We start from the raw sequence: 12502 nt of genomic DNA on the forward strand, positions 1-12502 counted from the left end.
ATTCTTCTCCATCAATGAAGCTTAGGCAACCAGCTCAGCCCAGACCCTTGCTGTGGGGGCGATGTGTCAGAATGGGGCTGCTCTGTAGTGTCTCTTCAAGCAGCTGAACAGAGGGACCTTTAGGAAAGGAATGCTGTTCCTGGAGCTGCAAGTTGGGTGGCTTGTTCCTCTTGGCTGGCATGTTCTCACTGTTGCTTTGGAGTAGATATGTGCTGCTTAGAGATACAGGCTGGGTCCCAGCAGGGTGTATCATCATGGCTACTCTGTGCCTCCTTGGTTAGCAGCAAGATAAGTGCTTAAATGATGCCTCAGGAGATAGAACTGAAAGAGATCAGAGCTCAGGAAACATTTCTGGTCAGGGATCAGGTTGGGTGACCACAGCAAAACAGAATCTGGGAGGAACCATCACCCCGTATGCTGGTCCAGAAACCCACTGTCTCCCAGCAAAAGTGGTATAGGTCATCACCAACCCAACTTTAATGACACTGGCACAAAGCCATGTCTAAAAGCTGGTTGATGTAGCTCCTGCCTCACCTTGCTTACTTAGATTACCAGGCCCTTGGCTGACTGGTGATGGTATTATATAGCATTACACATTATAGCATTACAGCAGTACTTCTTGTACAAAGATATGAAATTATCACCATGACGATGGACAGAGTTCAGTCATAGTTTCCAATACTCGGTAGTGGCCCCTCTGCCGGTTGTGAAGAAGACACCAGGGCTCATGGATAATACCCTGATGTTGCAAGGAATTTGAAAAAAAGTCAAAAGGAACACAAATAAACGTATGCAAATACATACACACATATACATGTATGTGTGCATATGAATGTATACCTCATCCACACCAGGGTGACCCCTGGAACCGAGGGCTGCTTGGCCCTCCACATTGGTACATGTACCTGCATGCACACACACGTGTGAATGACTGACAGAGGGATGCACCCAAACAGTTTGTTCTGTCTGTCCTTCCATTTGCCTGCTCTGGTTTTCTGAGCCACCAGCGCATTGACATCTGTAAGAATCCAGCCAGATTTTATTAAAACATCATCTTAGGTTTAAAAAAGATTTCTAAAAGCCCTGCAGGACGCTTGTAAATTTCAGTCCCCTGCCAGATGCAGGAAGAGAGCCGGCAGGCAGACTGGTGGCAGGTGGGCTCTGAATGAAGACATCTGCAAGCTGTAACACAGCAGGTAGGTCTCTGCCATCCACCAGTACACCCATTTCTTGGGATTCGCAGTCTCCACACCAAGTCCAGTGGAGTTACTAATCTCCAAAAGGCCTATGAAAAGGTCCCATCTCCCGCTCCATGATGCAATCCACCCTTCCCCTCTCCCATCCTTAAATGTTCCCCATCAGCGTCCCAGCCGGGCCGCTGCTTCCACCCTGCAGGATGCCCACCTCCAGGCTAGGCAGTCCAGGTACCCACAGACCCTCACTTCCCCAGGGCGCTGATCCAGCAGCTAGAAAGGCCGGGAGCCTTTCCCTCCTGTGGCCAGTGCTAGCCCCTGGGGACATCTGTCCTGTGCAAGTCAGGTGGTGGGAGGCTGCATGTGGAGTGGCTACTTTGAGGGAGACCCACCAGCAGCCCCTACAGGACTTGGCACAGGGCAGAGATGTTGCTGGCTCTGGGGTCCTGCCACCCACGCAAGCACCCACAGCAGCACAGTGGGCACTGCCAGAAGCAGCCACGCTGCGGGAAGGGTTCCTCTGAGGTGGAGGTGGTGGCACGGTACAGAGTGCCAGCTCCCACCCAGGCCTGTTCTCAGTCGGCATGGCAAAGCTCTCTGCAAGAGGAAACCCACACCTAGAATCATAGAATCACAGAATCGTTTAGGCTGGAAAAGACCCTTAAGATCATCGAGTCCAACCGTTAACCTAACATTGCCAAGTCCGGCACTAAACCATGTCCTCAAGCACCACCTCTACCCGTCTTTTAAATACCTCCAGGGATGGGGACTCAACCACTTCCCTGGGCAGCCTGTGCCACGGCCTGACTCCTCTTTCAGTGAAGAAGTTTTTCCTAATATCCAACCTAAACCTCCCCTGGCGCAGCTTGAGGCCGTTTCCTCTCGTCCTATCACTCGTTACTTGGGAGAAGAGACCGACCCCCACCTCGCTACAGCCTCCTTTCAGGCAGTTGTAGAGAGCAATAAGGTCTCCCCTCAGCCTCCTCTTCTCCAGGCTAAACAACCCCAGCTCCCTCAGCCGCTCCTCATAAGACTTGTGCTCCAGACCCTTCACCAGCCTCGCTGCCCTCCTCTGGACACGCTCCAGCACCTCCATGTCCTTCTTGTAGTGAGGGGCCCAAAACTGAACACAGTAGGTACGATCATTTACCATCTGTTCTCATGACAAGCTGCTGGTCCACCCGCAGCCTGAATGCCCACCTTCATCCAGCGAACGGAAAGGCGACATTACTAGGCTGGCGGAGCCGCAGAGAGGCTGCAGACTCTGGGCGCTGGGCTACCAGCCGGGACTGGCGTCCCCCGCCGCACGCGCGCTGCGTGCGTGCGTTGCGGGGCTGCTCCACGCAGGCACCGCACGGGGGCACGGCGCAGGGGCTCCGTGCGTGCGCTGCGCGGTGCACGGCGGCGGCGCTCCAGGCCCGCGTCCCCCGGCTGCCCGGCCTGCTGCTCGCAGGCCGCGGACGCTGCCCGGGGGCGGGCCGGGGCCGGGCGGGGCGGGGCGGAGCGGAGCGGCCGCCCGGGGTCGCTGCGGCGGCGACGGCGGCGGCGGCGGTGGCGGTGGCGGGTCGGGTCGGCGGCGCGGCCATGGCGGTGTTCGTGACGCGGCGGATCCCGGCCGAGGGACTGCGGGTCCTGTCGCAGGCCGGCGGGTGAGCGCGGCGCCGGGGCAGGGTCGTGTCGGGTCAGGGTGCGGGTCCGGGTGCGGGTCCGGTCCCGGTCCCGGTCCCGGTCCCGGTCCCGGTCCCGGTCCCGGTCCCGGCGGGGCGGTGACCGGCCGCGCTCCCGCCGCAGCTGCCGCGTCCAGCAGTGGGACTCGGAGGAACCGGTGCCGCGGGCCGAGCTGCTGGCGGGCGTGGCGGGGAAGAGCGGGTTGCTCTGCCTCCTCTCCGACCGCATCGACCGCGAGGTGCTGGAGGCCGCCGGTGGGTGCGGGCAGCGGCCCCGGACGCCTCCCCTTCCCTTCCCCTCCCTTCCCCTCCCCGCCCGGCCCGGCCCGGAGCCCCCCGGGGCGACGCTGGGCAGCCGTGTGCTGGTGGTGTCTTGCAGGGCCCGGCCTGAAAGTCATCAGCACCTTGTCCGTGGGGTTTGACCACCTCTCCCTGGAGGAAATCAAGAAGCGGTAACCCTCTCCTGCCCCTCGCCCTGCCCCTGTGAGGGACGGGGCCCAGCCGGGGGAGGCGGCGGGGAAGGAGGGCGAAGCTCAGAGCTCGTCCCGCTCTTCAGGCCAGAGCTGCAGGTGGCTTTGGCACCGGCTTGGTGGGTGGGCTTTGGCGGAGCGTGGGGCTGGACGGGGTGTGCGACCTGCGCATCCCTCTTCCTAGGGTATGGCTAGGGTCACCCCAACCCAGCTGGGGCTGGAGGAGCCTTTGGATGCTAGGGTAAGGCTAGGCTAACCCCACCCCAACTGCGGCTGAGAAAAGTCTTTGGAGGAAGGGCTGAGGAGCTAATAGGGATGTCCTCTTGCCCATGGTACTGCAGAGACCTAGAAGAGGTGTAGCATCAGCAAGTTGCCCAGAAATTTTGAAGGAGCGCCCCAAGGCTGGCAGCGTTGCCCCAGAGACCTATGCTTGCCTTGCAGAGGGATCCGTGTGGGGTACACCCCTGATGTCCTGACCGATGCCACCGCAGAACTCTCTGTAGCTTTGCTTCTGGCTGCGTGCCGCCGGCTGCCGGAGGCAGTGGAGCAGGTAAAGAAGTGAGTATCAGCAGCTGCCAGCTGGAGCAAGGGCTGGCTTCTGAGCCCAGCAGCCCCCACATCAAGAGCTGCAGGAGAAGATGTGCCACATTGGACAGATGAAACGGGGCTGAAGCCAGAGTTTCACCCAGCTTGCACCGAACATCTTTCAGGCCAAGATGGAGTCTCCTGCAGTTCCGTGGCTCTTCGGAGACGTGCTGCTCAGGAGCTTTGAGAGGGGCAGAAGTCTCCTCTGTATGCTAGGTAGAGGACCTGCAGGAGAGGGCACCCAAGGCCACTGCAGACCCCTTGAGGAGGGCATGCATGGAAGGTCTGTCCAGAGCTCACTGACTGGCAGTCGTTCCAGGACTGTGGTTAGTGGTGCCTAAATTAAATCAGTCCCAAGGCTGCTGCTGCTGCTACGCACGCGAGGTCCAAGCAGATTCCTGCAGGAGACCACTGAGGTTACTTGAAGCAGCAACCTCAGAGAGGCTGGTTGTAAGATCTGTGCCAGAGGAGCTGGCCGCCCACAGCGTTGTACTCTCTGGCGTACTTGCCCAAATGCTGGACTGGGGTATGAGCAGGCTCTCCCCTGCTGCTGTCTGACATCTGTTTCTATCTTGCTCTCTCTGACAGCGGTGGCTGGACAACATGGAAGCCCTTATGGATGTGTGGCTATGGTCTGTCTGATAGTACGGTGGGCATCATAGGTCTGGGGAGAATAGGTAAGTGCAGGTCAGACACAGGATTTGTGTGTCTCCAGTGATGGCAGGGTGGTTTTTGAGGTTCAGCCAAGGTGGTGTCCCCGGTGCTCACTTCTTTAACGTCTATGAGAACAACAAGGATTGCTGTGTAGAGCCTCTCTGAACAGTGGTCTTGATTCATCAGGCCTAAACCTTGAAAGTTTAAAGCATTCAAACACATCTGCTACATCTGAATGCTACTGCAAACCGGATGTTGTCTTCTCGACTTTCAGTTAAACAAATGCCCTGACAAAGTCCAAGATGACGTGCTTGTCATCCATTCAGTTGTGGACTTTGTCAGCAGATGGCTATTTCTTTCCTCACTTACCAGTGTGCTCCCTAGGGTAGCTTCAGGTTTAACGTCCCACGGCTCCCTGTCTGCAGTTTCACTCTGGTGGGGAGTTCGTTCCTGCTCGCGTGAGGAGCAGCAGAAGACATCCACCCCCCACCCCATGCCCACCATGCTGCAGGCTTGGAGGCAGCCTGGCAGGACCGATCCCACCACAGCGACCCTTTAGCGAGCGATGTGCCCTGGTGGCTGCTGCACTGTCAGCTGCACCAAGTGCGAGCTTGCCAGAGGATGGACCACCTGGAGAGGCCTGATGGACCCCTGTGGGCCAGCATTAGTCTCTGTGCAACATGCCTCGTACAGGCGCTGGCACAGTGTCTGGACAGTCTTCTCTCTCGCTCCTAGGACAGGCGGTTGCCCGCCGCCTGAAGCCGTTTGGGGTCAAGAGGTTTTTGTATACTGGCAGTCGCCCAAAACCAGAGAGTGCTGCAGAGTTTGAAGCTGAGTTTGGTAAGAAAGGCGCCAGGAGCAGGGGTGGCGGTCGGTCATCCGTTGCAGGGCAGCACTATGGCTGCGATGGCTCTGGGGAGGTGTCACCCCGTGGGAGTGGGCCAGTGGGAGGGAGGGTGCAGCTGGAGGTTCTAGGCAGCTCCTCATTGTAGCTGGTGTGAACTGCTGTGGGGCAGCAAAGGAGGGAATGGCGAATCCCAAACATTTCCCATGCAGCGGTGGTGGATGGCAAGGAGGGAAACCTGTCTCCTTTGAGCTGGGTGATTCCAGCCGGAAGGCTGGACACACCGGGGCTCTAACTGACTGCCCACCGTAATTGTGAACTGTGGCTGTTACTGCTGCTTTTGCCTTTCATCTTCCCCCTGTGCCCATCTGTTTGTGATTTCCAATTAGTTTCATTCCCACAAGGAAGTGGAACATAAAAGACAGGTAGAGGAAAGTGGTGGTTGCCCCTGGAAGGAGGGGAAGGCTCTTGTGGACCATCCCCCATGGGATGGGTACCCAGACGTCCTGCAGGGAGGAGGGAATAGGCTGAGGCTGACCGCAGCTCTTCACTGAGAGTAGATGCTGGTTGCTGGAAACAAACATCAGCTTTAACCTCCTGCTTTAAAATGAATGTCACAGTCCAGCCAAGCCTGGGAATGTCTCCTAGCTGCTGAACGGGGCTTTTCTGTGGCCCTGTTAGAGTCCTGAGACTTGCATCAAGTGCAAATTTTTCACTCCAAAGCCAGCACGTTTTCAGTTGGTACTTTTTTGCAAAGTCATTGGCAGAACTTGTCCTGCTCCCTGCACTTTTCTCTCAGCTCCAGGAGTGAAAGTGGCACAAGTTGTTATCTGTAGGTACCGTATAGAGAGATTTAATGCTGGTATAAACTGCTGCTGCCATATTTTGCTGTCTAAACATGAAATACATACCAGAGCCTCCTTTGGGCCAGATGGCTGAAGCATCACTAGATTCCCCTTTGGCTTGATTTTAATTCAAAAGTGAAACAAAGCACTGCAGTGTTATCTGTAGGAATGTGCAAGGTTTCTCTTGGGTGTTTGCTGGTCCTTGTGTCTCCCCATCTGTGGAAAAGGGTCGGCCAGGTGTCTCCGGAGCAGCACTCGCTTGCTGGAGAACCTTACAGATAAGAGGGTTGCTGAGGTGTGTTGGTGAGGTCCCTGAGCAGAGCTGTGACCCATGTTTCTCCACCCAGTCCCACTCACGAGGCTGGCCGAGGAGTCGGACTTCATTGTGGTGACATGTGCTTTGACTCCAGCCACCGAGGGAATGTGCAACAAGGAGTTCTTCGGCAGAATGAAGAAGACCTCTGTGTTCATCAACACGAGCAGGTAATTGCAACCCAGGCTCCTGCAAGGGGGAGGTGACTGTCACCTGCCGACAGCTGTGGTTGCAGGGGGCATCTGGTGGGCTGTGAGGTATGCTTCCACTGGGAGTCCAGACAGCGTGTACAGCCTTCCTGTCTGCAGCCACCGGGACCATTTGCCCAGCATGTGGCCTGCTCCCTCCAGCCTACGGTCTCTTGGGATCAAGCTAAAGGCGGGATAAGTTATTCAGGGAGGTACAGCCTCTGTCTCCTCCCGGGGCCCCATGTCACACCTTGGTGGGGCAGATGGATGGGTGACTGTTGGGTGACGGGAGGGTGAGGCTGAGGGATTGCCCAGGAGAGGCCTGTGACTGCCAGAAACCTTGGGATGGAGGCAGCTGCAACAGGGCTCCTTGGCCAAATCCAGCAGTAGCCTCCTGTTCCCACTGCCTTCTTGCAGAGTGTGGTGGCAGCGCAGAACCCATGCAGCCCGACCCATGGCGTCCACCCAAGTGCCCGGGACGCCTCCAGCTGCCTGCACCTCCCTCCATGGCTGCCCTGGGGTCATCCTAAGCTTGGGCACCCAGCTCTTCTCCCCGCCGGTGGGCAGCCTGGAGCAGGAGCAGCTCGTTGCACTGGGAGGTTCAGGCGCATCCAGAGAGGGTCCAACCTCCACTCAGACCCGGATGCCACTGCCCAGGCTGTCCCATGTGTCCTGTGCCCTGGCTGCATGACCCTGGGAGCTCACGGGACCCCTCAGCAGCAGCATGGGCCTCTCCCTCTGTGTTTGCCAGGGGGGCCGTGGTGAACCAGGAGGACCTGTACAATGCGCTGGCCCATGGCCAGATCGCAGCGGCTGGCCTGGACGTCACGACGCCGGAGCCACTGCCCACTGACCACCCCCTGCTCTCCCTCAAGAACTGCGGTAAGTGGCCAGCTGGGTGGCCAGGCCCCCGCTCTGCACTGACAGCCTGCACTTTGGTTACTTCATGTGCCCGTGGCTGGGGACCTGCTGGCTGGTGTGACGAGGATTCCCCGTCCCCGTTAGCCTGCCAGTGCGAAGCAGCTCTGAAACATAGAAGGACAGGAAGGTCAAGTGTATTTAAGCAGACTGTAGGTAGCCACCATACCATGTGGGGAGGTACTGGAGGGGAAGACCTCATCAATGTGGTGTAAAACAAGCGTGGAAGGTATTTTAATTCTCCAGAAGGCAGTTGAGATCAGCTCATTTTTTAACACCTTCCTGATGGATCTCCATTCGATGGGCCAAGGCAAGGGGTGAAATTCATGGAGGAGTCTGATACTAGCTGGTGCCTGAATGAGAAACCAAATCCCTGCTCATGCCCTGATAAGCTCTGGTATTCTGTAAGCTCCTGGGGATATATTCTGCTAAAAGTTTCCCATGTGGCTAAAAAGCTGGTTGCTGAGTCTGCCTAGAGGAATCTCAGCCTCTGGAGTGCTGCAGCCACTGCAGGACTCACCACCTAGCCCATCCACTGTGAGCCTGGGCTGCCAGGTGCAGGTTCAGCATGTGTGCCTAGAAGCACAGTTCATTTAAGTGCTGGCCTTGCCCTGACATCCGCGTTGCCCAGCGGATGTCAGCAAATTAGACAACCCCAAGCTGAAGAGGCCAGCAAGTGCTCACGCTATGGGATGAACTAGGTTTCTTTGCACATGGTCTAGCTGCATCCCCTGGACAGCCCAAGGCAACTTTCATTGGGAAAGTGGAGCCCGGTGAGGTCAGGCAGCCTGTTTTCTAGATAGTAATGGGCATCAGGTAGGTAGGAAGGTGCTGGTCCCAGGACTCGTGCTTGTCTTCTCCAGAGGAGGTTAGGTCGGATGAGGAAGGCTGGTTAGGAAGGGGCTTGCTCAGCTGCTTTTGTGCTTCAGCATCGCCAGGCTGCTGGAGTGGAGGCAGGAGCAGCTGCAACCAGGGGCAGACCATAGTTCCTTTCACCGGTGCTTTCCCAAAAGCTTGCTGAGATCTGCTGCGTGGGGCAGGATGATGTTTTAGTGCAGGATGTTAGCAGCCCTCAGTGTTTTCCTGGGATCCTCGTTGCAGACTGAAGGGGTTGTGTGGGGTGCTGTTTCCCATGGCCTTGCCATGCACCAGTGCAGCTCCATCCTCACAGGCTGGCCAGCGGCCTGGGACGAGTTAGGGACAGCTGCTAGCATGTTCACTGCCTTCCCTTGTGTGGCTTTCAGTGAGTAACTTGGCCCGTCCCCTGTGAAGTGGGGCCAGGAGCTTTCCTCTCCTTCTGCAGACAGGGAGCATGTGGGTCAGGCTGGTTACTGAGCAGGACTGACTCAGACACAAGCCAGACAGGCTTGCTTGTATCCCTCCAGGCAGAAAAGAGACAGAAATGCAACCCGGAGAAGGCACTGCTTTCTAATTAGAAAGTAAATGTCTGCAATTATCTGTGACCTTGTCGCTGGTGCAATGGCAGGGCACCTGTTCCTACCTGAATGCTTGGCTTCGCCGGGGTGGCCAGCCCTGCTCAGAGCTGATGGCATGAGCCGGGCCAGAGCAGCTTCATCGAGTGCCTTGGCTGCTCACGATGCACCCCAAGCATGAGATCTGGTGTGTACATCTTCACTTGCATGGGCAAAGTACCGGAGCGGCTGTGCAGGCAGCAGCAGGATGTCCTCTCTCCAGGAAGGAGGTTTTTGGAGTAGGAAAAGTCTGTTCCGAAAAGAAACTGTAGAGACATCCATGAAAATTTGGAACTGCCCAGGACTGAGTGTCCGTTTCTGAAATACAAGTTCATAGCTGTTGCTTTGATTATTTTTTTGCTGAAAACTATTTTTTATTTGTTGCTTTGGTTCCCTTAGTAGACAGTGTGAGAAATGATAAAAGCAGAGACTTTCTGGAAATATTTTCAGGACTTCAGACATCTTAGAGCTCTGGAAAAACACCAAGCAAGACAAAAATAAATACATATGTATTTACTTTCGCAGAAGAGGCTTTGATGATACTGAAACTATTCACAGATTTCACCCCAAACTGCCAAATAGTTTCAGCAGCTGGAGGAACATGACATAAGTAGAGGAGAAAGAAGTGTTGACGTTACTCTCACGGTGAACAAGGCTGGTTCTTGACTGAGGGAGAAAGGACCTACATGGCCCCACAGTCCTTGGGAGAGCCTTCTGCCCCCGGGGCAGCAGTGTGTCGGGTGTTCAAGCTTCTTCATTGCCTGTAGATGCTCTCTGTTATAAAACAGAGACTGCAGCGCAGGCTTTTATCCATACCTTAGGCAAGTACTCTCCACTACTAATGTTATAATAATTTACCACTAAAGCAGCTTTGGCTCGTTCCTTTGCATTGCATAAAAGAAGCCTTTTCATATAGGTGGATAAAAATCCCTGCCCTGACTGCGCTACAGCACGCCAGCTCTGTTCAGCAGCGGCCGTTTGCCTCCACGTGTGCCTTTCCAGTGCACACAGGGGTCTGTAAACCACAATGTTTCACAACAGTCTTCAGGCTTTTGCCACGATATGTGTTGGTTCATGCCAGTCGGTGAGCAGAACGTCCCATAGCTGTGTGGCAATCAGTCAACAGCGTGCAAATGTCACTGCTTGTTCGTCTGCTGCAGGGATAGTATTTTACAGCTACCACTGACTCTTGAGTCCGTGCAGGAAGGTGAGAGTACCAAGCGTGAATGCAGAAAGGGCCCACTCTTGGCTGTCTGTCTTTGGCCTGGATGACTGAAAAAATATGTCAGTTAGCCATTTTTCCAGTCCCAGTGGCTGATGATTTTGTTTCATGCTCCATGTCTGATGTCAGCTCCTGGTGGAGCAGCAGCTGGTGCAAGACCCAGGTTGCGCCCCGCCATGGGAAGACCCCTGAAAGAGGCTTTAAGAGGTCAGCGAAGGTAAGAAACAAGCAAGTAACCCTCCTGTCCCCTGCAGTGATTCTGCCACACATCGGGAGTGCCACATATGCCACGAGGAGCACCATGGCGGTGCTGGCGGCCAACAACCTGCTGGCTGGGCTGCGAGGGGAGCCCATGCCCCATGAGCTGCTGCTGTGATGGCCACAGCCCCGCTCCTGCAGGGCAGCAGGACTCAGCGTTACTTTCCCCTGGAGGAGCTTCGCAGACCAGTCCTGTGCCTCCTCGCCTCTGCAGCAGTATGCCAGCGGTGCCTGCGGTGAGGGAACTGCATTGTAGTCATTAAAGAGAAGCAGTGAATGTGTCGTGCTCATTTCATTTGAGAACGGGGTGCCCCCAGATGCACTGCGGAGTACACAGAGCTTCAGGTACCGCCGTCACATCGCCGCTGCACTTGGCAGGCGATGGATGGTGTTTGGCCCCAATTCAGAAAACACTTGCAGCGTTGGGACTGTCGTGTATTTTGCTAGCCAGCATGTGTTGTGCCGCAAGGGAGCTGCTGCTGTATCACCTGTCCTCGAAGCTTGGCTCCTGGGGTCACAGCAAGAGGCCAGGGAGTTCTGTACTTGAGCTCCCAGCTCGTAGCCAGGAAGGGAGGAGAGGTAATTGCTCAGTCAGCACAGGCCCACTGCTGCCAAGGGAGCTGCTGCCAGCCCACTGCCAAGCACACGTTACAAGGTCTTGTTGAATCCGTGCCAAAGCACAATGTTTCTGTTCTTCAGGTGTCTAAAAAAAGGCAAAAAAGGCTTGCATGGCTCCCCTGGCATCTCCTTTTGCATCTGTAACTAATTCTGGGTATGGCTCTGAAGTGGATTGCAAACGGGAATTCACACTGGGAAGGTCTGCAGCCCTGCACTGGTTCTGGCCTCAGATCCCCTCCCCAGTTCATTTTTTTCCCAGCCATGCAATGACATGTGTTAGTGCAAAGGAAAACCTGAGCGGGTGCCAAGGCTCTAGCTGCCAGGAGAGGCCTAGATGAGCACATTTCAGGGGCTTTGGGGGCTTCTTCTCTCTTCAAGTGACTGTCCCACGTCTGTAAATGGGGGTTGGAACCCATCTCTCCCTGACAGTCCTCCCCAGCAAGCTTCTGCCTCAGCTGGTGAAACAGTCGGTGAGGTGTGCTCCTTGGATTGCTCCTGCGTGCTGCCTGCCATGCCTTGTCTGAGGGCAGCGTGCCCCGATGACATTGTTTCCTTAAGGAAAAGAGAAAGGTGGCTGCGACATCTCATTGCAGTGGCAGGAGGAATTTAACACATTTAAAGCTTTTCAGAAATCCTGCTTTGAATGTGTGCTTGTTGAGTGTGATCCTCAAGCACCTTCCTGCTGCAAGGGTGGAGAGGGTCAAGAAGGGCGTTTTGCCATTTTACAGGGCGCGTGCCCATAAGCCATCTGCAGCAGGATCCTGCACGGTGAGTGCGCAGCACTGCAGCATCCAGCCGGGCTCTTGAGGACAGGAGCAGCTCATTCCTCACTCTCTTCAGCAGGGGGCTTGGCTATGGGCTTGCAAAGTTTTCTTCCCAAGAACAAGGAGTGAGTGAGCCCCTTTCCCAGTGTTACCCTGCTTCCTCTGGGAGCTTGCTCGAAAGGGGCAGCTTTTGTCAGAGCCCCCTGCAGCTGCAGCAGTCCTTCCCAGTCTGCTGCAGGCAAGCCCATGTCAGGGGTGTGCTCTTCCTCAGATGGGAACCAAGCCCTTTGGGGGCCCTGGGGAGTCTTTTGTGGTTGGGAGCCACGGTCACAGCTTCACGGTGTAGACCAGCAATTTTCCCATCCTCCTGTGCAGCCAGAACTCAGGGAGCAGTTCTGAAAAGGTCACTACATAGCAAAGGAAAACACCCAAGTGTGATTTTCAGAATAAAAGGCAAGGATTTGATGTATAGGATTATTGTATTTTGAAAT

The 12502-nt window shown here is 55.8% G+C and overlaps 1 protein-coding gene across 1 annotated transcript; it reads left to right on the top strand.

The window, feature by feature from the left end:
- The first annotated feature begins 2708 nt into the window (after positions 1-2708).
- Positions 2709-10906, top strand: GRHPR (glyoxylate and hydroxypyruvate reductase). Its single transcript, XM_087761429.1, has 9 exons — positions 2709-2842; positions 2985-3115; positions 3240-3312; positions 3772-3888; positions 4504-4592; positions 5305-5409; positions 6606-6741; positions 7511-7641; positions 10626-10906. The coding sequence occupies exons 1-9, from the start codon at positions 2778-2780 to the stop codon at positions 10745-10747; spliced, it is 969 nt and encodes a 322-aa protein (XP_087617555.1). The 5' UTR covers positions 2709-2777; the 3' UTR covers positions 10748-10906.
- Positions 10907-12502: the final 1596 nt, after the last annotated feature.

Source organism: Nipponia nippon, unplaced genomic scaffold, assembly GCF_047370975.1.
Source record: "Nipponia nippon isolate SJK-2023a ecotype South Korea unplaced genomic scaffold, ASM4737097v1 scaffold_24, whole genome shotgun sequence".
Lineage (NCBI taxonomy): Eukaryota > Metazoa > Chordata > Aves > Pelecaniformes > Threskiornithidae > Nipponia > Nipponia nippon.

What these genes read in the sequence shown, in the direction of transcription:
- GRHPR (XM_087761429.1), top strand. Translation starts at nt 2,778, where the DNA reads ATGGCGGTGTTCGTGACGCGGCGGATCCCGGCCGAGGGACTGCGGGTC. An exon ending in CATAGGTCTGGGGAGAATAG is followed by an intron (nt 4,593 to 5,304) that starts GTAAGTGCAGGT and finishes TCTCGCTCCTAG; the next exon opens with GACAGGCGGTTGCCCGCCGC. An exon ending in GCTCTCCCTCAAGAACTGCG is followed by an intron (nt 7,642 to 10,625) that starts GTAAGTGGCCAG and finishes TGTCCCCTGCAG; the next exon opens with TGATTCTGCCACACATCGGG.